The sequence below is a fragment of the Pan troglodytes genome, chromosome 9 (assembly GCF_028858775.2).
Source record: "Pan troglodytes isolate AG18354 chromosome 9, NHGRI_mPanTro3-v2.0_pri, whole genome shotgun sequence".
Taxonomy (NCBI): domain Eukaryota; kingdom Metazoa; phylum Chordata; class Mammalia; order Primates; family Hominidae; genus Pan; species Pan troglodytes.
In genome coordinates this window covers 80,865,694-80,893,247 of record NC_072407.2, presented here as the reverse complement: position 1 = coordinate 80,893,247, position 27,554 = coordinate 80,865,694, and the positions used below count along the sequence as shown (strand labels likewise).

The window sequence follows — 27,554 nt, the reverse complement described above, 5'->3', positions numbered from 1 at the left end:
TAATTAGCACTTTTCTTTACCTAGAAGCTGAAAATTCTTCTTTTCTACCTTGTTTATGTCTTCTGACTTTTCTGTAGTGCAGTAAGTCTATTAAATAGCACTATACATACACCTAATTGTTGAGGTCTGAAACTGTGTGGGTGGTTTCACATATAAATCTTTGTACCAGTCTGTGTATTAAACACAGACTGTATTACATTAGGACATTTGGGTGTTCTTTCATTCATTAACTATTAAGCAATATTATAATAATGCCTTATATTTTCAATATACTTTATAATCTCTAAATTCTAAATTCTAAAGAATCCTCATTAAATTTAATTCTTACAAGAGCCTGGGAGATGGTTTTCTATTATTTCCATTTCCACAGATGAAAAAACTAAGAGTCAGGTTGGTTAAGTGACTTCCCTGTTGATGCACAGCTGGTAAGGGCCAGAGCTGGGAGCCTTACTGTCTCTCTACAGATCTGTTCCACTGGGTACTAAGCCTGGTAGAGAAATCAGCAAGGGACAGGAAGCACAGGTATGCATACCATGAGGGCAGTGTTTATGGGAGAGGGGCAGAAATAATGATAAGGGCCCAGGGCTGAGGGCAGTGGCTACTTTTGGCTGGGAGTGATGGTGGAAATCCTCACAGAAGAGGCAATATTTGAAGTATGTCTTGAAGGATGGGGGAATTTTTTCTTAATAGAGAAGGTGGTGACCGTTCAAGCAGAGGGCATCGTATCAGCAAAGGCATGGAGGCTAGATGGGCAGGCAGGCTCAAGAGACAGAGAAATCCACACAAAGTGAGACTCCTGAGCGGGCAGAAGTAACGTAGACCATCGAATATTGTGTTCAACACACATTTAAAATGCTCTTTTAACATCCTTTCTGTTCTGAAGAGATACCATGTCAAGTGTCTATTTTCAGAAAAATATTGCCAACGAAATTTGAGTAAAAAGGCAGGTCCATATAACAATGAGATTGGCAATGTTGGTTTCTTTGTTTTTGTTTTTGTTTTCCATTTTTGACATTTTCACGGCTTGATACCTAATCAGAAAAGCAGTGTGGTGTAGTGGTTAGGGGCAGGTTCCATCTGGACTTAACTCAGATCTGAATTTGGTCTCTACCTCTAATTAGAAGGTAACGTGGGACAAGTTGATAGACCTCTTTAAGCCTCAGTTTCCTCATCTTACAAATGAGAGTAATAACAATACTTACCCCATTGGGCTTTGTGAGGATTAAATGATACTGTTTCTAAAACACTCAGCACAGTGCTTGGTACAGTATAGCTTCCAAGTAATGACTATGGCTGTTAACATTATCATCATCATGGTCCCTGGAATTCCTTACTGCCTTAAACTTCCTAGTTTTAGTTAAAGACTAAACCAAACCAAGGGTCTGTGTGTAATCAAAGAAGAAGCAGAGGTAACTCACATATGAGTGCCTTGCTCTGTGCACAGATAAAGGCAGGGGGGCAGGAAAATATGATATGGTCCCCAAGGGCTGGAAAATACCCATGGGACTGGAGACTGGGAAGCTGTAGGGAGTAAAGGAGGGACATCAAACACTCTGTTCTGTGTGATTTTAAAGTGCTATTTTGAAATGTTTCTCATTATAAAGAAATATTATCCCAAGTTACAAATCTGGGTGGCAGGCTCCACGTTAAGCTGTCTGCCCTCATTCCTCTTGCTGAAGCGAATGATCCAAAGGGAAAAGGCCTCTCCTAATAATAGATACGCAAATTAAAACTCCATTTGAGATACAGTGGGGACCACCTCCTAATTGACTTTGATCATGAAAAAAATCAGTTGCATGGCTGGACACCAAAGAAAATCAGAAGACTGGAGGGTTGCTCTATACAGCCAAGTAGCAGTACATTTTCTTGTAGCTATGGAAATGGAGCATAGCAACAAGCACCTTCTCCTTGTGTGAGCTCCCAAGCACCAACTAAACACACATTTCTCTTTCCTGCCTCATTTGATCGTTAACACAGGTGAGGGAGGGGATGATGCATCTCAGGTGAGAGGCTGGTCCTTTGCAAGTTGGAACACCTTTATATAGACACTTCAGATAGCACTGGGAATGGTGTCATCATGGACACAAGGGCCACAAAGAAAGGAATGTGCTGATGGCACACTTAGGAAATAACAGGCACCATCCCAGACCTGGCAGTGGCGTGTTGTACCACCCAAAGGGCAATGCTGACTCCTCACACCAGCAGAGCAGTTTGAACAGGCAGGAGATCCTTTGGGTTCAGTGATCACTGCATCACTAGTGAGGCCTGAATATGAAGGGCAGATGGTAGGCATCGTACTAGGTTTAAGCACCCCTTCTGTGTGGAGCCGCTTCCTAGAATGCTTGCCCCGTTGATAGTGATTTGACAAAAGCTGCATTTTTATCCTGATCAGGATGAAATGGAAGCCTGCCCTGTGCTTCCTTGATGACAGTGTGACAAGAACTTCATATCTGGCATCACTGGAATCTGCTTTTGGATCTTGGCACTGCTATGTTGAATGGTACAATTGTAGACAATTCTGGATCCTCGGTTTTCTAGAGATAGAAAATTAAAGTAGTAATATGTACTACTTATCTCTGTTTTGAGGCACCTAATCTATAAAATGGAGTTACTAATACTATCTAACTTAAAGAGTTGTGAGTTTGAATGACATAATAAATGTGAATCCTCCAGTATTATATCACGCACAAGGTAAAATTTTAATAAGTAGGAGCTGTTATTTCTTTAATAATAATCCTCACTCTGTCTCCTTCCTTTCCTTGCTTTCTTCTTCACCCCTTTGGACCAGGTTCTGGGGGGGCAGAGATGACCGGAATAATCCCTGCCCTAAAGGGAGGGCTGCTTGATGGCCTGACATGGCCCATGCTGTGGGTTCATTCCCCTTACCTTAGACCCAAGGAGATGGTTCCCTTCACCTGGGAAGCAGAGCCTGATGGAAGAACAAGCAATGAGGATGACTGTCCTGCTCTGGACATGATTTTCTGTTGTGATTAATGTAATAACAGGGTCACTTCGTGGGAAGAGCTTTGAACTAGAAGTCTGAAGAACTGGGCTTAGCTCAGTCCCAGGCCCTGACACAAAGGCGCTAATCAAGCCTGAGTTTCTTCATCTGTGCGGTGAGTGGGTTGGTAGGTACCTGGGAGCTGAGATGTCAGTCATAGCAATGTCCCCTAATACAAAACTCAGGCTTCTCACTCCCCAGGTCCTGATATGTCCTCACTTCATTTTTCAGTGAAAACCTTGATACACAATGAAGATGATGTTGATGCCAACAAAGAGAGCTCCCATCTGGTAGTTCATGTCAGTAAATACCAAGCTCCATGAGGAGCTCATAAAACACGTCACTTCTTTTAATCTCCACAACTCTCAAAGCTAGGTATTATTATCACCGTCTTATAGATGGGGAAACAGAGGCTCAAAAGAGTAAAGTTGTCATGTAACTGGTCACATCAGAACCAGAGAAGGAACACAGGTCTCTCTGGCTCCAGAGGCTGTGCTCACAGCCACTGCTCTTCACAGCCATTTTCTTGACTTGGGAACCAGCACAATGTGGGAGGTCTGGCAGGGAGAGGTCAGATAACTGGGCTGAGGTGAGTCCAGAGGTTGGTGGGGGGTGGCCAACTCCTAAATTAGTTATATACGGAAGAGGTCTTAGTAGAGCCTACCCGGGGAAAGGTGCCCAGAAAACACAGCTTTCTTATTCTATTACTGCAATAATAGCAGTTTATTCTGTACAAATTAGGTTTCAGTTCCAGTTCCCCTACAACTTGCCTTGTCACCAGTTTTCAGTGCCCTCCAGTTAAGGTGACATTCCTCCTCTGTATTGGTGGTGGGCTCACCTGTTCCCTGCCTCTGTGGCTGACTGCACCTGATCCTCTGGCTCGGGACCAACTCCGCCATGATTTACAGAAACATTGAGCAGCACCCATGAATCCTTGCTGAAAGGCCTCCTTCCCTATAACTTTGCATGGCACAGAGAAATGATTAACTGTGCCAGAATCCATTCTCCAGAAAACACTTAATTTGGGAGTGAGAGACAGTAGCCCTGATTATTGCAGCCAAGTTTTTCCAGAGACAGGAGGAAAAGCAGTATATTTACTTGATTAAAAATTACACCCACGTAGTCATCAGTGGGATCCTGACAGGCAGTTTTATAGCAATCATGCTTTTAAAAGATGTTTCATCTATTGGGCAAATATCTCTAGTTCCCATTACCAAAGTCTGTCAGCTGATGGGAGCAGGTGAGGGCCCTCAATTTAAAGAAATTGGCAACTGGCATGGAAGGGAACTAATAGGGAACATATAGAAAGAAGAAAAAGGCGGCATCACAGAGCTGGCTTCAAGTTTTCAGTAGATATAGGAATTAGGGAAATCAGCATAGCAAAATGACAGTGATGATACAACTGCCATTTACTGAGCTCCTGGTATGTACCAGGCATAGTTCTAAGCAAATTACATTATCTCATTCAATCCTTTGAGGTGGATATTATCAGCTTCATTTTACAGGTGAAGAAACTGAGATTCAGACAGGCTAAGTACTTTGCCCAAAGTCACAAAACCAGTAACTCAACAAGCTCTGAGTGCTTTTATAGAAAGACCCAAACACAGACTGACTGTGCCTGTGGCAAGTTGCTTACTGGCATCTACATGGTTTTTGTTTGTGGGGATCAGTCGCTGGTCAGGCAGTCAGGATATGAAAGGATGGGGGCCCATGCTTTGTCCCTGAGAAAAAAGCCTCTTAACAAACTATCTCAAAAGAGCAAATCTAGCTATGCTGTCAGCGAAATCTTTGTCTTAAAATTTTTTTTTAAATTGTAATGTAGTTTTCAGGCGTTGTAACTCATCACCAGTGTGATGTGCCAGGAGGGGAACCTGGGCTTTGGAACCAGTCGGATCTGTTTTTAGATCTGGGTTCAAATTTGGCCTTAGTACTTCCTATCTGTGTGTCTTTGGGCCAGCTGAGGAGCCTTTCTGAGCCTCCAGTTTCTTCATTTGTCAAACGAGTTTCTCAAGATTCATGTAAAGATTGAGTGAGAGAGCATATGTAATTCCTCATGTCTGGGGTCGGACACAAGGCAAAAGCTCAAAGTCAGGACCCCTCCCCCATGCTGCATCATCTTTCTCTTCTACCTATTGCTTGTGACACTAAGTTGTAGGCTTCCTTTTTAATGCTGATGCACTAAAATGAGTTTGGAAACTAGGAAATAATCGTCTGCTGTAATTCAAATCCTGAGGTCATTTTTATGTATTTCTTTACAAATTGTTTTTCATATGCATACATGGTTTTGCAGAGATGCAGTCAGGAAACACATGCAATTTGGTGCCCTGCCTTTTCTTTTCCTAACATTGTGTTTTAAGCATTTTCCTGCATCGCTGTTTATCATAGTTATTTTTTGTAATGATTGCCTTATATTCCATCCTGTACCTGTACCGTAAGTTAGCTAAGTCGTTCTCCTATTTTTAGACATCGAGTTTGCTTCCAATTTTTTTTCTGTTATCCTGCCGTGTACATCTTGTGTATATAGTTTCTTGGTTTGGAACTTTTAAATGTGGTGGCTTTGTAGCAAAACCAGGAAGATAACCTAGGGAATGAAAGCCTGTCATTTCTGTTATTATTTTATCTTTTTAGTTTTTCACCCCATTAGAGGACCATAAGTCAAAGAACCTCAGTGACTGATTTCATAGAAATAGTCATTTAAAAAAAAAAACTGAGCACTAATATAAAACAGAAAAGTGGGTAGCTGCGTGGTTGGGTTGGTTCCCACTGCCTTTTGAAACCAAAAATGCCACTTGAATCAACAGTTCCTTGTGGTTATAACCGTGTCTAGTCACTCCCTGGAGCTGCTGATGCATAGATGCAAGTGGGTTTGTGCATTCCAGTTTTGGAAGGGAAGTGTGCATCGTGACAGCAGAAACTCACCTGTACTGATATTGGTGACTCCTGCATAATGACTTTGTTAATTGCCTCCTGCTGGCCGGGTGCTGAGGGGAGCCTTCAATGTCTGAACATCTATGGAGCCTTTCTTTAAAATGTCAAGATAGAGCTTGCACTTTCTGAGCCATCTCTCATGTCTCACTGGACAGGAAAAGGCGACGGGGAAAATGTCAGCCCTGGGATGAGATTGACCAGAGCCAAGAGAATCAGAACTTCCCCCACCTTGGCTCTTGGCTTTTAGAAATCATTAACATTTCAGCGTGGGTGATCTTGTGAACCAGCTACCTTTCCACAGCCTTTTTCTGAACTCCTTAGCATCTTTTCACCTTTTCACTGAATTACAAACTAGTCTAACGGGAAAACCAGTATCAAGTTACTTATCTAGGTCACTTTGAGTGTACTTGAGGAAGGTTTTGCACAACAGTTATAAATACACACTGCAGAGTATCATATAGAGAATCCTGTGACGTAACACAGATGATGAGTAGTTACCGTTCATTCTTCAGGGAACATGGAATACAGTGATTATAATTTATATTGTTTCAGTGGCCCGGTCTATCCTTAGCAGGCTGGGGAGAACCGTTTATATTTGTTAGCTTTTTTTTTTTTTTTTTTAATCTGTGGCTCTGTCTTCCAAATCATTTGGATAACACGCACTCAGCTGCTATACACAGCTTTAAATGAAGATTGCTGTGGGCCAGGGAATATTTATCATCACTATCAGCTCCCCCTCCCTAAATATTTATTTCAAATTTTATTTGCTGCTGGCTTTATCTTCTATTTAAAATAAAATATATAAAAGAAGAAGCTTGGTTTGGGAGCACAGGGTCCTGAGTTTTAAACTTGCCTCAAATTTCTACCAGCTCTGTGGTCTCCAGTAACTTACTTTACTTCTCTGAGTAAATCAGAATATAGCACTATAGCTCTATTTCTATTCTACTTCCATTCTCCAATAATGTTTTTTCAACCTACTTTTATATAAGGATGAAACTGAATAATATAAATAAAGCACTTGGCATGTAGTGTGAATTCAAATGATACTAATTTTTGTGTTATGATTTTGATTATTACAAAGGATAAAGAAGAGAGGCCACTCGATCATATGTATTTCATGGGCAGACTCTGGCTGAGAATGTGCTGTGTCCTTTGGAAAGAGGAGAGCAGAGCAAACTACTTCTCTCCCTTCCCTCTCCCCCTCTCCCATAACCCAGAACTATAGAATTAACCACCTGCCTAACAATACAGTAAAAGAATGAAAGGGTCACTGGCATGACTTATATTTAAAACCTTGGATCACAGATTAAATGTCCCCTTTATTTTGGCTTTAAGATGACTTTGCTGTATTCTCACTCATTTGTGGGAGCTAAAAATTAAAACAATTGAATTCATGGAGATAGAGAGTAGAAGGATGGTTACCAGAGGTTTGGAAGGCTAGTGGGAGGTTTGGAGATAGGTGGCATGGTTAACGGTTACAAAAAAAAAATAGAATAAATAAAGAACTGTGCTATTTGATAGCACAACAGGGTGGACTATAGTCAATAACAATTAAACAATACATTTTAAAATAACTAAAAGTATAATTGGATTGTTTGTAACACAAAACATAAATGCTGGAGGGAGGGGATGGATACCCCATTTTCCATCACATGAGTATCATGCATTGCAAGCCTGTTATCAAAACATCTCATGTGTCCCATAAGTATATACACCTTCTATGTGCCCACAAAAATTAAAAATTTTTTTTAAAAAGATGACATTACTGGTTGAACTTCATGTCTCTGAATCTCTGCTTCATCCTACTCCTTACTTTCCAGGTAGCCATTTCTCAGCCCAACCTTGGTTGGGTGACCCTAGGTTTCCTTCCCTACCCACCAGCCTCTAAAGTTATTTTTGAATGGTTAAATCTCCTGAGAGATTCAGTCTAAGTTGGAGTTGAATACAGAGCTTTGCTTTCCCAGATAGTTTTCAGGAGTGCATCTTCCACAGGCCATGGAGACGATTGGCCAGCCTCACAGCTGTGTTGGCCTCTGTGATTGCCAGGGGGGCACAGTGGAGAGGAAGGGGTGCCAACACCCCTCCCCCCATGTCTCCCCCACCCTCATAACTGTGGACTGTCCTGCCCTCATTAACTTCCCTGGGACCCCAGACCTGTTGATCATTTTCACCTGCAACACTTTTTTCCCTGGCTTATTCCCACCCCTACCCACAACGTATCTTTTTTTTTTTTTTAAGCAAGGACTTATTTGCATCTTGTTAAATATAAAAGCAAGCTGTGACAATAAAAATGTTTCTCTTCACAAAGCTGTGAGAGTTCTATTCATTCTGGGATTAGTTAATTCTCATGACCTTTTAAGAAGACAGCACTATTGCACATTTAGATGAGATAATTGATTCTAATGGGGAAAGAAGCATTGCTTACTTAGCTGCATATATCTGATTTGTCTGTAGCTCAAACAATTTCTCCGTTACCTTTGGAGTTGCTAATATATAAAGTAAGAAGGTAAACAGAATTTTGAGCTAATCCAGCCTTGGAAATAGCAGAATATTCACTGCTTCCAGGCAGGCTAACTGTTCAAGTATTATTGTCACCTACATAGGAGGTAGAGGAGAGCAGTGCAAAGCACCTCACCTGGTACCTGGTACCAAAAAAGGTGCTCAATAAATGTCAGTGACTATTGTCATTTCATTATCATCAACAGTACAAATGCAATGAATGGTTGTCACGTATAGTTATCACACATGTGTACAGTTTGCAAAGCATTTTACCATGTATTACCTCATTAGGTACAACAATGTTTTGAAGCTTTCTATACTCATTGCTCAGATGAGAAGAATGCAGCTAGGCAGTGGCAGCTGAGATTCAAAACTAGTTTCTTTCCTCTGGTCCCACACACCTTCTCCTGTACCGCAGTAACCAAAGAAAAAAGCAAAGAGTCGGATCTCGTTGCTTTCACCCGAGCGTGGCCTCCTGGCTGAAGCAGACTTGTGTGTGTTCCCCATGGCTTGTGTTCAGACTAGAAGTCAAACGGGTATGCTGTGCTCCAGTCTCCTCGGTAGTTTTTTTGTGTGTGTCTTGATGGCAGTCACACAGCCCCTCAAAACCACCATCAGTGACACCTTCATACACTGGGGCCAGGTAACAGAGTTCCCTCTCTAGCTCACAGGATCCTGTGTTACTGCCTAAAAAGAGACTTAAAAGCCTTGGAGGCTGTTTGATGTACAAAAGGGGGATGTCTTTGTAACGCCCACCCTGATAGATACACCAAGCAAGAGGTGCCCTAGCTAAGCGGGCAAGCCTGGGCCTTGATGCCGAGAAGACTGACAGTGCATGTTTTCAGGATTGGAAGAGTTTGGGATTATAGTCTCGTCTCTGCAACCTGTTAGCCATTTAACCTTGCGTGTGTTAATTAGTCTTGTTGTGCCTTAGTTTCTCCATCTGTAAAATGGGGTTATTAATACCTCATAGGATTATTGTGAGAGTTAAAGGAATTGTTGCTTGTAATGCTCTCAGCCTAATGCCTGGCATATCATTAAGTACTCAATAAATAATAGTTTTATGGCTATCTTAATTTTAATTAACCTTCTGAGCCTTAATATGCACCTCTGTAAATTCAGTCTGGTGAGATTGCCATGAGGATTAATATATACAAGTTCCCCCGCATACTGCCTGTCACACAGTAAATACAATTACTATGGGCCTTCATCTCTCTGAAGATCCTTCCCTGTGTTCTTCTAGCCCCCCTAGCGGGTCAGGCACCCCCTCCTCTAGGCCTTCTGGTCTTGCTGAAGAGACTTTGTTATTTGTCTGTCTTCCCTACTTGGCTGTGAGCTCACTGAAGCAAGGACTCTCTGATTTCATTCTGGCTCTCCAGAATCTGCCATGGAGTGGGCTTTCAGACAGTGTTCACCAAGCAAAGGAGTGAATGTTACATCCAGGGTGTCGTGAGGGTCCAGGGACTTGAGCGCTTACTTCCATGTGTGGGGAATTCAGATGGGCATCAGAAGAGGGGAGCCTGAACCACTGACAAGGCCCAAGCCTGGAATCCTAAAATGGGATTTAAGCAGATATTTTGTGCTAGATCACAAACATTATTGGAGATGAACTTCCCAGCCTTCTCACGCATGTATATCTCAAGGGACAATGTTCATTCTTTTGCGCCTTATGGTCTCTTTCTAGATTGTTGTACAAGACTTTTTAGCAGTTGTTACCTTGGAAAAATATCTTTCGAACAGAAATATATGCACATGGCACAAAATGAAAATGTGCAAAAGGTGTACAGTGAAAAGCAAGTTTCCCTCCTACCCCCCGATCCATAGTATCTCTGTCCTTCACAGGACACAGCTACTGTTACCAGTCTTTCATATTCTACCAGAAATGTTTTATACATTTCCAGGAATTTTTAAACCCAAAGGTAGTATATCAAATACGCTTCTGCATGTTATACTTATCTTTCCACAAAAATACATAAAGAACCTCTTTATTCTTTTTAATGGTTGCATCCAATTTTGTTGTGTGGATATTACTTCATTTTCTTGCCCCTTATCAATGGACTGGTTTCTAACATTTTGCTATAACAAATTATACTGAAGTGAATAAACTTGTATGTACATCATTTAGTACATGTATAAGTATACCTGGAGGAGGAATTTCTAGAATTGGAAGCTTTATGTCCCAGGATAAAGGGTATGTGTATTTTAATGTTGCTAGCTTTTATCAAATTGCCCTCCATAGATTTTGTACATTATATTCTCACACCAGTAAACTATGGGAATGCTTGCTTTCCATTCTCTGCCAATATAGTGTATTTTCAACCTTTTTTATCTTTGCCAAACCATATGTGAAAAATAGTATTTCAGAGTCTAACTTACATTTCTTTTGCTATGAATAATGCCAAGAGTCTTTTCATATGCTTATGGGCTATTTGTATTTCTTATTCAGTAAACTGTTCATATCCAGTGCCTATTTTCCTACTGAGTTGTTGGACTTTGGTTATTATTTGTACAAGTTATTTTTGCATTAAGGAAATTAACATTGTCATACCAATTGCAGTTTTTCCCCCAGATTGTTATTTATCTTTTGAAGCAAAGACCAAGACCTCCTGAGACTCCCCGATCCTGCCTACTCCCAGTTCCACCAGACTGTGAGCCCCTTGAGGGCAGGGTCTGAACCTTGATCCTCTCTGTCCCCAGTCTCCTTTGCAGGGCTGGCACTGCAAGAGCTTCCTTTTGGGGCTACTTGTTGAACTGAACTGAATGCCTGTGTTCCCCCACCCTGCCCACCTTTCCCTTATGGCTTGGGAGTCCCGTTTCTGCCTCCAGCAGAAAAAGATGACTTTTCTCATTGCTCACCACAGCCATGCACCTGTTTGGCCTAAACTGGCACCTGCAGCCGATGGAGGGGCAGATGTATGAGATCACGGAGGACACAGCCAGCAGTTGGCCTGTGCCAACCGACGTCTCCCTATACCCCTCAGGGGGCACTGGCTTAGAGACCCCTGACAGGAAAGGCAAAGGAACCACAGAAGGTAGGGTTGCTGTGTTGTCCGTGTTGTGAGTCCTCTGTGTCTGCCTCTGAGCTGAAGAGCCCTCCATAACGTGCGTGCATCATGTGCCTGGCTCACAGCTCCATGCTCTGGCGCTCCCTCCATCCTTCCACACTCCACGCCAGCTGCCAAGCTGCCAGTCCCCCTGTGTCTTCATCGCAGTTCCTTGTCACTGAGAGTTCGTGGGAGGCTCAGGCAGGGCTCATGGTGCTCAGCAGAATCCCATCCCATGCCTTGAGGGAAGCATTAGGGGCTTCACACTGCTGGGGTGGCCATCTTTGTGTGGGGTGAGAGGAGCTTTTCTGGGCAAACCTCATGGGACAGATGGGCATCTGTGGGAGTGGGGTATGGGGAGGCAGGTAGATGGGGTGTTGTAATGGAAAGATTCTTGGACTCTTGTGGTTTAATAGAAACACCAGTTCAAGTGGTCTGTCATTTACTAAACGTGTGACCTTGAGCAAGTCACTTATTTGCCTGAGCTTCAGTTTCTGCATCCGCAATAATAACAATAATCATTAGTGTTCGTACAGCATGTTTGTTTTAAAACTTTTTGCCAAAAGCATTTCACATTTAATTCCCACAGAGATCCTGTAAGATAAGTATAACTGTTTTATAATTATTCTAGATATAAAAACTAGAATTGGTGCAAAGGATTGCACTAATTAAGTGATTTGGCCAGAGTCACACAGCCAGTAAATGGTAGAGTCTGGGATATGAGCCCAGGTCTGTGACTCCAGGGCTCTCGCTATCTCCATAAGCTTCCCCACCTGACTTACCCCAAGGTTACAAGGCCCTGAAGGAGATGTGGGTGTGAAATTCTATTGTACAATAAGACATGGATATTTCCTATCAATGATGGAAATGGTGGTGGCATTGGGTTTGCTATTCTTGAATGGGATATCCATAGGCCCATGTTCTCAATGTCTTAGAAATATTTCTAACATGCCATGGACATTGTCAGCCAAGAGTGGCACAGACTCACAAAAATTGGCACCCAGAAAGATGTCTGAGCTAATAACCCAGCCTGGTTGTCATTCTGGGCAGTGTGGCGTTCCCTTCTCCTGCACCTGCTGTGGCCTGCTTTCTCTCCCTGTGACCCTTCAGTCAGCACATTGGCAATAGCTGCCTCTAACTTTCACTGCTTACATCTTCTTTTCTCTCAGTTGACTTTTGGGTCATAGCATCTGAGCCTCTCTGCCCTTGCAATAATTTGCCTTCCAGCCACCAGTTTGTTTAACAGGGTGGCATATACTTGGTCAGAGTATCTACTCATGACCTCTGAAATGAGGATCCTGAGGGCCAAAGTCAACTCTTGGCCTCTGGTCATCTTTAAGGGAAGTGGGAACTGAGATCATTTCCACACAGAACCCCTGCCCACTATTTTGAGGGACAAAGCCAGTCCTCTCATTTGCAAAGATTTTAAGTCTTAAAATGCTAAATAATGCACACTTTCTTTGCCTCTTAATAGGATATGGAGGGAGGAATCATGAATGGGACCTGGGAAGAGCTCTGGGTTAGAAGTCAGAAGCCCGGAGTTCAATTCCAGCTGCAGCCACTGACCTGTGGTATCACCTTAAGCAAATCCCTTGAACACACTTTCTGGGAGTCCTTTTCTCCTCTTCAAAAGGAGAATATTGAGCTAGATTCTCTCTAAGGTGCATTCTAATTTGTAAGTTCTACATATGAAAATAGTAACAGAATCATGTAAGTAACCAGATGGGTCTTCAGAATGTCATGTTGGCCCTGTCCATGGTCCTGCCTTTTGGCTCGTGGTGCCCATGTCAGCTTCTAGTGTCAGATGCCATGGGTTAATACCATAATGTGAAGACTGTCTTTAGATCAGCATGTACAAATGTAGATTTAAAATATGCTTAACCCTCAAGGAACTGCTAAAGGATCTCATTTGGCAAAACGTATTTTCTTCCCTCTATGATCTCTATCAGACGTTCTTTAAACAGGAGTCGGATCTATCTGAAATCTCTCACTCTAATGAAATTAGTCTGTGGGTTGTTTAGGTTTTGTTTTGTTTTTGTAAGGAACAGGAGGTGCAGATAAGAGATAAAATAAAATTGCACCAGATTATTGGTTTATTTTAATTGGAGTATTTTTGCTTAAAGGGATTATCTGTCATTACTGATGCAAATGGAAATCCTGTTTGCAAATGCCTTCAATGCAGCGCTGTGCTGCAAAGTGGTCAGCATCAGAAGCAATCACTGTGACAAAAAAAATACGTCAGACTGGAAACCAGAGGACAAAGCTTCCTGTAGTTTATGTGAGACCACAATGTTCTTCCTTTATTTTGCCCTGGTCAAGCCAATGTCTACTCAGTGTATGTTTTTCATTGTGATGTTAAAAATGCATTCCCCTAGATATATCTCAATGCAGAAAGTCTTTAACTCTGATGTGAGCACATATTTCTCATCCCTTCTGAGGATATTCAAGAAGACAGCTGATTCCAGAATTAAGATTAGAGTCTCTGCTTCACAATGATGGAGAAAGCAATGTGGTGTGATAGAAAGGGGTAAATGGGCCTTGGAGCCAGACAGTATAGGATGTTAATCCTGACCCTGCTTTATATTGGCTCTGTTAACTTATGACACTTACTGCATCTCTCTTGACCTTCCTCATCTGTAGAACAAGGATAACTATATCTATCCATTCAAAGCCTAATGTTGAAGTGGCACTCAACAAATATTAGTTCTCTTCTCCTTATCCACTCAAATCCCATGCCATTCCATATTAGTTATTAAAATCCCAGAAGTCCAGACTAATTAACATTCTGTCCCTGCCACAGATTCTGCAAAGGTTTGAGGTATTTTTGAATATTTTAAAGAATATATATTTCTTATTTATATGACTTAAATGTATGATAATCCAAGAATTGTAAATGTTCATCATGTCCTTGAGAATAACATGAAACTGCAGTTCATACTATATTTTCCAAATGGCTGTAACCATTCCAGGGTTGTGATGGGACAGAAACCAAATACAGCAGCTTTTCGAACTAAAGCCACAAGAACTTGTGTTACACATTAATGGGGAAGGGAAAAAAACATTGAATAAACAGGCATTTCTGATGGTTGAATTGGTGGGCTTGGGATAGCATTTTCTTCTTTCTGCAGTGAAATAAAAATTGCCCATTAGTTTGAACCATGCAAATTGCTGTGCGCAGGCTCAGCTGGGCTCTCCAAAACAGAACAGCTTATTTTGATAACCAAATAAATTTCAACCAGTTGCTAAGGAAACTAAAGAATTCTTCATGCAAGTTATTGCATTGAAAAGAACCAAAAAGGTGGAGGGAGAGAAAGAACATTAGTTGATTAGGAATTTAGAATCTATATAGGTAGATCTCAGTTCAAGAAAGTAAAGGCTGTGATTGAGAAGTGCATGAAATTTCAGTTCTTCCAAATCTTGCTTTTTGACTGAGCTATCCATTTTAGCAATTCATTAAGAAATTTCTTTTATAGACATGATTGCATATTTGCACAGCATTGCTATGGGAAGCCTGAACCTATCTAGCTTTACAAAGCAAAGGACTATTATCAGTAAAATCTGCCTTGTGAAGCCTAATCTTGCTGTAGGGGAGCCCTAATTGTGACCTAAGCTTTTTGCAGTGTTTGTTAAGTCTCTGGGGGCACCCAGTGATTGTAGAGTGTCCTTCTCATGAATGTTTTGAGACCCTGACTGTTGCCCTTTAACTTTTGGACCTGTTTGTAGGTTCCTAATTCATACAAATGATCTTTTTGTACCCTAGGATGCCAGGAAGTTTTTTAATGGGCCTTGGATCTACCTGGTCAAGCTCTGATATTTAGCCTGCTGGGGCTGTGAATCCTATCGGACTCTTGATCTTTAAGAAGGTCAATGCACCCCACCACCACTGAGAATGTCTTTGTAGTGTTTTAATTAATCATTCATCAATTTGATCCCTTCAGAAGCCATATTTTAATAAATAAAGAGGGATCCCAAAATGGTTTCTTAAGCCTTCTGAGCCTCCATATACAGATGTTAATTAACTGAACTGATACACATGAAGGTACCTGCCACTGTGCTTGGAGCTCATCAAGTGGAAGCCAGTATGACTAGTAATACTAATACCTCTACCTTTATTGCTATTTCTACCATTAAAATCTATTACTATTTTTATCTTCCAGAGTGTAGGTAGGGATAAGAAGTATTGTATACACAAGACTTTTTGCCTCCAATTGCCTCTAGCCTCTCCTCTCCCTTATGATTCCACCACTGGTGGCTTTTGCTTCATGGTGGAGGATATTTTATATCCTAGTGCTCACAGCTTTGTGCTCAGAATTAAGGACAAAAAGTCTTATAGCATCTAGAAAGTGTAAGGCAATAAGGATTTTTAACAAGCAAGACAGAAGGAAGGCATTTCACTTTCCCAACCCTCAGCCCAGCCCATGTCATGACTCTTTCCCCTCAGGTAAAGGCGATCAGCAGGCTGTTAGCATTTCCCCCTCAACAGCTCCCAGCCTGTCCCTGTGGTGGGATTTGGAGACCACTGGTGACCAGAGGCCCTCAAGGTCCTGATAGAGGATATGCCCTAGAGCAGAGTTCACTTTTTTTTTTTCAGCATATACACACTCAAGACAATTTCTCCCTCCCATCCAGCCCATCTAGGTGAAATACTAAAGTGCTAGAAAAGTCCCCTTTTGTCACCTCCTCTGGGGTAAGAGCCAACTTATTTATGCCTGAGGCCTGCAGACCTCTGACTTATAAGGCTGCAAAACCTAGCTGATACAGTCACTGTCTCCTAAAAATACGCTCATCGAGGGAGAAAATGAACTGTGCAGGGTTCTCCGGCAGCATGCTAAAATGGGGGAGCAGTTTTCCAGTATTTATTTTCAGACATGGGAATTATTTGAATTCAGACAATTCTCAAATCCCATCAGCTCAGACTGCCACCTACTCACAAAGGAAACGCATCCTTGGAACTAGCAGTGTTGTGCTCATTTCTTTTCAGTTTCTAGGAGGAAAAAGCTCAGAAGGCATCTGCTTTGTTTCATTCTCCCTCTTAGTTCTGCCTCCCTAGCAAAATTAAAAGCTGATGGCAGACTATTTCCTCTTGGAATATAGAATGGTTGTGGTATTGGGAACCCAAAAATCAGATAAGAAAGAATGTAAATAATTCTCTTCCATCTCAATGCATTGTGAATTTGGGTTCTGTCTTTGAACTTTGTGAATCACAGCGTGGTGGTTTTTGTATCTATATTTGATGTCTGAAGCACGTTCCTTCCATAAAGGAATTAAAAAGCAAACTCTTTCCCATGCTAATGACAGAATACTAGTGGTACTTTTATTGATAGTGCACATTTTAACTTTTTTGTTGGCATATTTTTAATTAAAATAACATTTAACAGTTTGAAGCTAAAAACCTGATGTTTCTGCCTAGGAGTTTATAAGGGAGTGATAACATATGGAGAAGTTTAACATTTAAATTGAATTTTATTATTTAAAACAGTAAAATGTTTTATGACTACAACAATGCCCTGCCAGGCTTCATTTCAGCATCAAATGTGCTTTGTAAGGAGTCTTACAAAGCTAGGGGGAAAGAAAGACATTTTAATTTCCTATTCCCCAAATGCTGTTTACAAAAAGTTCCAAAGTGTGTTTTCTTTACAAATGAATTCTTGTTCTCCGAAGTGTCTCTTCGAACATCTCTAACATCACAAAAAAAAACCGCTTGGAACCAGGATACCCAGGAAGTCCTTCATAACAACAAATAAAATACAGCCTGTTGACTTGATGCTGGTCTTTCAGTGTGCTAAGGGTGGTCTTCTAACATCCCTAGAGTCTCTCCTGTTCCTTCTCAACTCTTCAGGAGGCTGATGTCTGGCAGGAAGTTAGGGTTTGTATTTTTCACATATGAGTGTGTTTAATTACTAAATAGAAGGAGTTTGATAAGCTGCCTTCCTTGCTTGCATTTGTGGTGCCCCCAGAGAGCTGTCACCCTCCTAATCAGTATAGAAATGGCCAAGAGACTTTACTCATGACACCCTGCATGGATGCTTGGCACAGGGTTGGGAGCCTGGGTGGAATTTCCAAGTATGGCATAGGCTTGGTGTGTGAACTTGGGAAATTCCCTCAGCTTGACCCATTTTAGCACAGATATTATATTTACCCTCATCCAAAGACAAAGGAACATTTTGCAGAAATATTTCCTCTTTTCAGATGTACCTTTTCCTCATCTTCCCAGCCCCTAACCCTGCCCTAAGCACAACCCCCCATCCACATATCAGCCTCAGAATTTGGCTTCCAATGTATACACAAATTAGTGAGCTTTTTAAATACCTTACTCCATCAAGTCATGCTTCCCACTGCTGGGGGACTCATTCTGAGTTGGAAAATTAATAACACTTCGTTCCCCCATCCTTTCTATTTTACCGTGAGCCCCTTAACACACCAAATCACAGAGCTATTTTCATGTGACCACAAATGATTATTTTTAGGATCAAAATATATCTTAACAAGCTGTGGAATTATGCAGTAAACAGATGGCCCTTGGGGAGGACCCATACTGCTTTGGAAGAATGCATATTTTTAGCAGAATAATTTGAGCATCGCTGGGGGGAAAAAAAAAGTTCTGGACCTTTTTACTCCTCCATGTGGGGAGGGCCGGGGTGGGGAGGAAGCTGACAGCAGAACATTGTAGAGAAGGATGTGAGGCTAAGGAGAGTCCCGGGTGTTCAGATGCCCTGGTTTCTCGTTTCCCATGTGGCTAACCAAGATGTCTTTGTCTTCCCTTCCCTCTGTCTTGGTAGGAAAGCCCAGTAGTTTCTTTCCAGAGGACAGTTTCATAGATTCTGGAGAAATTGATGTGGGAAGGCGAGCTTCCCAGAAGATTCCTCCTGGCACTTTCTGGAGATCTCAAGTGTTCATAGACCATCCTGTGCATCTGAAATTCAATGTGTCTCTGGGAAAGGCAGCCCTGGTTGGCATTTATGGCAGAAAAGGCCTCCCTCCTTCACATACACAGGTAACCAGAACCCCACATACCCTGTTGATCTGCATGGGCTCCTACCTCAAATCTTAACCCAAAGTTAAGAAGCCCAATCCAGAGCCTTAAGCCTGAAGGGACATTTATATATTTTATAGCCCATTCATTCATGTAGTCCCTCTCAGACCCGCCCTTTCAGATGAGTAAGGCTATATCACTGGGGCTTTTTAGGAGGAAAGAATTCTAGGAAATCTCTTAACAGCCTTTCTGCTATTACTCAGTCTCCTAAGTTAAATTATCCAGGAAATGTGATCTAGAGAAAAAAGCATGCAGTTTAGAATCAGACAGATCTGAGTTTGAATCCTCTTGTTATCAGCATTGTAACCTTGGCTCCATCACTTAGCTTCTCAGAGCAAGTTTCCTCATCTATAAGATGCCGGTAACAATACCCACTTGGCAGGGCTGTTGTGAAGAATGAAGAATAACATTTATAAGGCAGCTAGTGCAGGACCTGGCTCAGAATAAATGATTCTTCCCTAGTCTTTCTTATTCCTTCTCTCCTTCAGGGTTACACATTGACTCAAAAACATGCACACCAGAAACACTGAAAAAACCTTGTCCAGGATGACTGACATATTACCAATCATGATTAATGAAGAACAGACACTTGTGCAAGGTCCTGCCAGCCCTGGAATTGGAGTAATGTAAATCATAGGCATTCATCAGGCATTCCTAGGCCAAATGCAGCCTTCCTAGCCCTAGTAGTTATTTAAGATTTTTAGCTAAAAGACAGATATGTTTGCTAAAGAAGGAATCACAGGAGAAGAGCCTTGAGACCCTGTTGACTGCAGACTGGTATGCTAGTCCTGGCCTGCATATCTCCAGGCAGTTTTTCATGAAATTGAATAAATATCTTGTTTGGTTTTTAAAGCTAGCTAGCTAGCTAGATAACTACCCAATTTGCTTGCTAATAGGCCAGTAGGACTTAACCACCTACTTGTTGTTAACACAGTGTAACTGACTTTTCTGGAGTCTCACACAAGCAGTCTCCGATCAATTGGCAATTGTATTTGACACAGCATGTAATTATTGATAGAGTTTTGAGCTAATCCAGTTGAGTTCCCCTAAATTTGCTCCCTGAAACTAGAACATTCAGAAAGAACCATTGACCAAAGGAAAATAGACATAAATCAAATTTTCATTTGCACATGACTGATGTTCCAATCACATCCAATGCTCCAATCCCAGTCCCAGCCACCCGCCTCTGCTCCCCTCCACCACCCCCTAAGATTCTTGTCAGGACTTGCATGAAGTTCAACCAATTGTAAAGTGGCTGTGTTTCTAACCACACACCCGGCATTGCAAAAAAGCATGGTTGTCCTGGTACAGACTCAGCCAGGGGAAGATTCACCACCAGTACAAAAAGAACTAAAACAAAATGAGACTAAAAAATAATCCTCTAATTATGCCTCACTCACAGGAGAACCGGGAGAATATCACCATGAAAAAATGGGTCTGGGGAAGAGTTGAGTTGATTGATCAACCTTCCTGCACCCTTAGCCTCTTTGGGCCCTTTTTGCCTCTAATTTGTGTTTCCCAATGTCCTCTCCAGGAGAAGCCCCGGGAAGGACGCTGGTGCGTGGTGGAACAGACCCACTGCTAACTGTGCTTTCTCTGTCTTTCAGTTTGACTTTGTGGAGCTGCTGGATGGCAGGAGGCTCCTAATCCAGGAGGCGCGGAGCCTAGAGGGGACCCCGCGCCAGTCTCGGGGAACTGTGCCCCCCTCCAGCCATGAGACAGGCTTCATCCAGTATTTGGATTCAGGAATCTGGCACTTGGCTTTTTACAATGACGGAAAGGAGTCAGAAGTGGTTTCCTTTCTCACCACTGCCATTGGTAAGGGAGCCACACCCTCTGGGGGCTGTGGGATATTGTCTCTTTTGGTCGGAGGCTGCATGGAGATTCTGGGACTGACACTGACAAGGGGATGTCAGAGCTGTGGATGGCCCTGGAGCTTGGCACGAGACCCTCCTGACTGGGCCTGCTACACAGGGAATCGCCCGCCATTCTGAGCTGGCTTCTGAGCCCAGGGCTGTCGCCCGCTGCTTCTCTCCTGCTGTCTGTGGTTGGTGTGCAGTGCATTTCAAGATGGGAGTGGAATTGTGAGACAGGAATCCTGGACAAGCCACACAGAGGCAACATCTCTCTTCTTGGCACTTCTCTCCCACGTATTTGTCTTTAGAGTCTCACTTGGTTCACCTCACTGATTTGTGGTTTGGGTTTTGTTTTGGTTTTCATTCTTTTTTGTTTTGGAGCCAACAACCCCTGGCCAATGAGAAAAGAGGATACAGGCTTGAAGAGAGAGTAAGAACAGCAGTGCAAAAGGCTGGATGAACCATGCCATCAGTCAGACTGGGGTTTTGTTGAGAATAGAGATGTCCTAATCTCTGACAAAGAGTGGGCCCTGATGTGCTAAATAAATGAGTGCTTAACACCTTCACTGTCCCTCGCAGTGGAAGAGGACCTCAGCTCCCAGTTCACCCTGAGCCCCTGGGCCAGCTCAGAAGCCTGTAGGTGTCTGGGAAGCCTGGCACCCTATTTAAAGAGTTTCTCTTCTTTACCAATACATTGCACAGAATGTGTCTGCTTCTTAGACTGCCCTAATATGCTGCAGGACACGATGGTCTTGGCGGTTCGGGTCAGAAAACATTTTTTTCTGAGTTTATATTAGAAGCACTATGACATAGTCTGGAGATAAAAATTCCCTACAGGAAAATAAAAGTTATGGAAGAATATAACTCCATTAAACAGAACACCTGGGAATGGGGTTTCTGCTTAATCAACAGTTCTATGTGGTCTGGAGTTCACCTGAAAACTCTGTCTCAGTCATTGGCTAGGAATCTCTCTGACATGGAAAAAATGGAGTTTAATAAAAGTTTCTGAATCCAGGCTAGGTGTGGTGGCTCATAGTATAATTTCAGCACTTTGGGAGGCAGAAGCAGGAGGATTGCTTGAGACCAGGAGTTCAAGACCTGCCTGGGCAACATGGCAAGATCCTCATTTCTACCAAAAAAAATAATATTAAAATTATCCAGGTGCGATGATGCATTCCTGCGGTCCCAGCTGCTCAGGAGGCTGAGGTGGGAGGATCCCTTGAGCCCAGGAGATTGAGGTTGCAGTGGGCTATGATCATACTACTGCACTCCAGCCTGGGTGACAGACTGAGACACTGTCTCAAACAAACAAACCCCAAAAAATCTCTGAATCTGGTACTAGGTTTCCAAAACTCTTACAAGACCCTGGTTCTTACTTTTTGCTTTTTAGACCAGGTCTCACTCTGTGGCCTGGGCTGGAGTGCAGTGACTCAATCACGGCTCACTGCAACCTTGAACTCCTGGGCTCGGGTGATCCTCCTGCCTTGGCCTCCCGAATAGCTGGTACCACAGGCACACACCACCATGCCCAGCTAATTTTTGTATGTTTTGTAGAGATGAGGTTTCACCACATTGCCTAGGCTGGTCAAACTCTTGGGCTCAAGTGAGCCGCCCACTTTGACTTCCCCAAATGCTGAGGTTACAGGCATGAGCCACCATGCCCAGCCTCTGGTTCTTACTTCTAAACAACAGGAGTCATTTTCAGGCCATTTCCTGCTTACTTGAAATTTGCCCTTTGTGTTGAGACAGAAAGTATCTTCCCATTAAATACAGGGTGTGGCTAAAAAGCTTCTGCTCTAAATACAGGCTCAATATTTCACCTCTTGGCAAAATGAAGGAGGTGGAGGCTTTCAGGCAACTAGCTCTGATGTAGAAATTATCACTTTGTACAGTCCTTGTTTTAGAGATGTCTGTCTGAGCCGCTGGACTCCGAATGCCTAGAGGGCAGGGGCTTTGACAGGATCTTGTCTGCCTCCTGGCACCCAGCCCAGTGGGGTGCAGTGTCGTGCAGTGAATGAGGGAACAAACTCCCCTGGCAGGATTGGCGGCAGCGACTGCCAGGCAGTTGTGGTGCTGTTGGTTTCCTCCCTGGATACCTTCTTGTGAACTGTGGCAGGGATTGTGCTCCATTTTCAGTCTCCAGCACAAACTTGGGTTTTGACCTTGCACAAATCACTTGGGGTTCCCAGCTCTTAGTTTTTCAGGATTCTGGTATTTGAGGCTGCAGCTCAGAGTCACTGGTGACATTAAGGCTAACAGTATAGCCTGTTCCCTGTCATCAGAGGCCCCAGTCTGGCCATCATCTTATTAGGCTGTCACTTGGCAGGGTTTGGGAGGCTACAGGCCCTGATTCTTTTTTCTCTCCGGATAGGATGACGACAGTTTAGGGACATGATCATCAAGTCGTGGTGGTGCTTGAGTTACAGCTTCATGGTCTCGTGGCCTGATTTCCCTTAAGCGTGGTTTACAGAGAAGCATAGAGTAGTGCTTGTTCAAAACTAAGTGCTTTTACAATCAGAATTCCTTATTTTTAATAACTTAGCATAAATATGAAAGGATATTAATCAAACCCCAGAAGAAAGCCACTTTTAATTAGGATACACATCTTAGAGGAATAAACCATAGGCACAGTGAGGCATCTTTGCCAACCCTTGGCTTGTCAGAGCTTGCTAACCTGTCTTCTCATAATTAGGGAGACGGTCTTCTTTTCCCTCTGGTTCTGCCATTCTCACCTAAATGTGGACACCTGTCTTCACTTCCTCTTAACCCTGTATTTTAGGGCCAATAGGTCATACCGTGCTTCTCAGACTTGAGTGAACCACCTGAGGATCTTGATAAAATGCAGATTCTGCTTCAGCAGGTCTGGGTGGACCTTAGATTCAGCATTTCCAACCATCACCCAGTGATACTGAAGCTGCTGTGGACCACATTTTAAGTGGCAAGGGGTTAGATATAGTATTTTACAGATGGTTCTCAAATACTGTTGAATAAAAGAATCACCTGGGAAGCCAGGGGAACATTCACATTCCTGGGCCTTTTCTCCAGAAAATGTGACTCAGTAGGCCTGCGGTAAAGCCCAGGGGATCCTGATTCTGGTGTTCTGTCAAGGAAGCTTTGAAGACAGATGCCTTATGAGAACTACTTTCCATTCCTTCCTTCCCCACTGTCACATGTTAGCTCTGTGACCAGAGACAGTCATGCCACCTCTCTGAGCCTCATTCTTCTTGTTTGGAAAATGGAACAATAGTACTTTGCAATCCCCATCGTGAAAATTAAACAGAGAAATAGAAAGTGCTTAGCACAGGCTCTGGGCTACCACAAGCACTCAACAAATGGAAGCTGTTTTAATATTCTCTCCCATCCTCTTTCTCCTTCCACCTTTCTCTTGCTGCCTTTCTGACCTGTCTGTGTCCCTTCAAGCTACAGTGATGGTTTAATGAATACTGTTTTTTTTTTCTCTAATACAAAAACAGACTGATTCTGATGTTGCTATTAATCCCGCTTTCCCCAAGAGTCCCTGGCATTGAGTCTCAGCTGTCTGTGATCATTACCTGTGAGCTATGAGTCGTAATTTGTCTTGGCAGGTTAATTAAAAGTTTAGGTCTTGTTTTAGTGAAGTCATTATGGCCCCAATATATAATTGTAACTCTCGGGTTTGCTTAACACACAAATTGGAATCTGACCCTTCCTTCATTATATGTCAAAATGCAGATCTAGAATTTAAGAAGATCTGAGATGTCAGAATCCAGAGTATTTATGTCTGTTTGTAATTAAGTAACAGGAGAAATAATTGTGTTTCACAAATGGCTATATTGTGTATGTTTTTGCTTGCCCCTCCATTTAATGCAATCCAGCTGATGATTTTAAATGAAATGAGTTTAACTTTTGCCTTTAAAAAATCTAAAAGCACTTTACAAACCGTACACACAAATATATACGCACAGAGACCTGATGTTGACAGAGCTCCCAGTGAACTAGATGCATTTACGCGCGCACACACACACACACACACACACACACACAGCACTGAAACCAAGCAAGTTTTAGAATAAAACATGGAAGCTTTTTTCAGAAACAACAGGCTTTCCCTGCAGGTGGAGATCCAGAATCTGAGGGTACTGACCCTGGTCCTGGCTGGGCCGAGGTGGGCTGCCTAGCTGACCCCAGAATGCTGAATAAAGGAGGAGAATGTATATCACTAGCTGAACTATAATTCACTCATTGCAGTTTGCAAAGGGTTTTCACATACCTTCTTTAAGACTTGCAGTAATTCCATGAGATGATTATTCTTATTTTTATTATCACCTCCCTATTGCAGATGAGTAAATTAAGGTTCAGGGTTGTTAAAAGAAAAGTTAGGACATGAATTTGCGTCTGTCTGACTCCAAAGCTTATGATCCTCCTCCTTTAGCAATTTGCCTTCTTCCCAGCATCAAACCCCCGTTTTTGGTATCACTTACTTCTCTTTTCCATCTATTCATTCATTCATTCATTCATTCATTCATTCAGCAAATATTTACAGCACACCTATTGTGTGTTGAGGACCATGCTTAGCTCTCTTTTTTATGTTATTTAATCCTCACAAGAAGTTTAGACAATAGATATGTTGACCTCAACTTTACAGATGAAGAAATCAAGGCTCAGAAAGCTTGGTTGACTAGCCCAAAGTTAAGGTCCCCACAATACCACAGTCTCTCACTATTTGTCACGGTTACTATTAAATATTTTTTCCATTTGTATTATATGGAATGTAATTTCCCCCTTGCCTTCAATTATTAATAACCATATTACATCAACCCAAGAAGTTTTCTTGAGAAGTCATTAAGAAGACCATGAGGAAAGTCTCACATCTAAAACTTTAAAAGTAAAAATACCTTTGTATGCATTGCTTACAACTCAAGACCTAACAAGTTCGTTTTCATTCTTCAGATAGCATCTTATCTTTTCATTTTGGCTGATGCTGAAGCATAGAGGACAGATCAGCCTGACATTGTGGCAATGTGAGCCAGGCTGGAGCATAACAGAGGTGCCCTGCAGTGGATTTAGAAACCTAGAGAAAAGAAATGAGAATTGCTGTTAGAAAATGTAGGGACTGGGAATTTTTATGAGAAACTTGCTCTGGCCTCTCTGGTGCTCATTGAAGAGAAGAGTCATTTTGTTCGTATCCAGGTGGTTACTGTAAATCAGTCTGTTCTTTATGTCCAGGGATTAGAAACAGATTTAGTTTCTTTCTTCCTTCTATTCCTCCTTCCTTCCTTCCTCTTTGCTTTCCATTATCCAGCAAGGATTGCATCCTTGCTCTTTCCCAAGCTGAGGATACAGGGAAGGTATGACATGGTTTCTGGCAAAAGTAGCTCATAGTCCAGATTAAGGGAGATGAAAGATTTATATGGTAAACAGCTCTAAGCCAAGGAAAAGAGTAAGAACGGTCACTCCTGGAGTCACTGGTCAAAGACCCATGAGGGTTGAAGGAAGGTGAGGACTTGCCTAGCTGGATGGGTCAAGGAGGGCTTTCTGGATGAAGTGACATTTAATTTGGACCTTAAAGAATGGGTGAAATTTTTACCTTTAAAAAAGGAAAATGGGAGGGCAGGTGTTAAGGAAATTATTCCAGGTAGTAGGTACTACCAGCATGAGTGAAAGTTCAGTAGGCAGAAAATTAAGAGCTGGCTATAAGGAGCCAGCAGTTCTGTTTGACTAGAGCCCAGGATGCCTTAAAGGGCAGAAATGAGTTATCAAGGAGAGCCTTAAATGCCACGCTAAGCAAAAAGTTTATTCTTTAAGTATTAGGCACTATCGCAGGCTTTTGAGCAAGGGAATAAAATGATTAGAGCTAGAGGTCTATCTGATGAGACCCGGAACAAGAGCTCATGAATTTATGTGGTCAAGGGAGGTTACTGGGATTGAACTTAGTGACTTCAGAAGAAAAAAAAAAAAAGGAGGGAGGGAAGGAGGGAGTGAGGAAGGACAAAGGACTTGTTCAATGATGCTAGTGGTGTTTTTCATTTGCTTTCCCTACAATCCATTCCTCTTTTTCTCTAGGTATGCCTCGAGACTTCACCTAAGTTCCTATCTTCCAAGAGTCACCAAAATTGGGTCCTTCATGATTTTCCAAAGAACACTGGCCTGTGCTACTTCTTTATTTCTCTTACTTTGATTGGGTATTTGCCTCTGAGTGCATTTGCAAAGATCCGGAGAGAAAAATCTCTGACATTATATACCATAATTTGTGTAAAAACCTGCACTACTTCATTGAAGACACTAAGAAAAATGATTGAGGAGTGATTTTTGGTTTTTATTAAGCCCCTTCTCTACCTCTCCTTATGTCCCCTTCCTCTGAATTATATTATAAGATATAAATACAGCAATGAATAATTGAGGTCTCTTGGTAATAAATTAACCTTCTTGTAAATGACATTGGCAGCACTTTGTGAAATTTCTAATGGAAACACTTCTTTGGAAAAGCACCCTGTGAATTTACCTCTCCCTGATACAGTGATTTATTTGGAGCAATCTGGTGTAAGTGGAATGAAATTGTAGGCCAAGGGAGCTCAGGTCAGTACATTGGAGACAGACTGTGGCTAAAATTCTGTTGAGAGGAAGAGAGCTAGGAGTATCAGAGCACTACATCTGCAGACTCAGAGACTAGCCCTGCCAGTAGCTGTCTCTGCTCACTGAAGGGCAGGGCTCCCCACTGTCCCCACCCCCAGCATCTCTGCTGCCCTTGGGATCTTACCTTCAATTGCTGAACCTTCTGAATCTTTACCTGGAATTGCAAGGGCAGGAAAGAAGAAAAAGTAGCCCAAGGACACTGCAGGAACCAAGCAATAAAGGCTTGTCTTTCTGTGGGAAATACTTAGCAAGGCATTTGGTATACAGATAACCAAAATCCCCACTAGAGTAGCATTTAAGTAGAGTTTTGATGTTCTGGTGCACACTTTTTGTCTAGGAGATGGGCTGCTGTTTTTATGCTTGCTACCTCATGGTCATAAAATGGTAACTATAGTTCCGGGGCTTATGGCTGCATGTCAGGCAGGAAAAATAAGAAAAGATAAGGAAGTAGGAAAGCAGAATTTTTCCTAAAACATTCAGCTTACATTTCTTTGGCAGAGCTGTGTCACTTGGACACTCAGAGATACAAGGAAGTCTGAAGAAGGGGATATTTTTAGCTTGCTACATTGGTACTCTCAACA

General features: G+C 42.3%; 1 protein-coding gene across 19 annotated transcripts in view; it reads left to right on the top strand.

Moving 5' to 3' along the window:
* Window positions 1–27,554, top strand: part of TENM4 (teneurin transmembrane protein 4) — a 3,006,191-nt gene that overhangs the window by 2,790,904 nt on the left and 187,733 nt on the right. For 17 of the 19 annotated variants that reach the window (XM_054661572.2, XM_063784373.1, XM_063784372.1 and 14 more), the window contains 3 exons: window positions 11,290–11,460; window positions 18,252–18,466; window positions 20,113–20,323. In XM_054661572.2, the coding sequence (XP_054517547.2) occupies window positions 11,290–11,460; window positions 18,252–18,466; window positions 20,113–20,323 (597 nt within the window). The remainder of the gene's footprint in view (window positions 1–11,289; window positions 11,461–18,251; window positions 18,467–20,112; window positions 20,324–27,554) is intronic. The other 2 variants (XM_054661574.2, XM_016921715.4) reach the window with 1 other exon arrangement.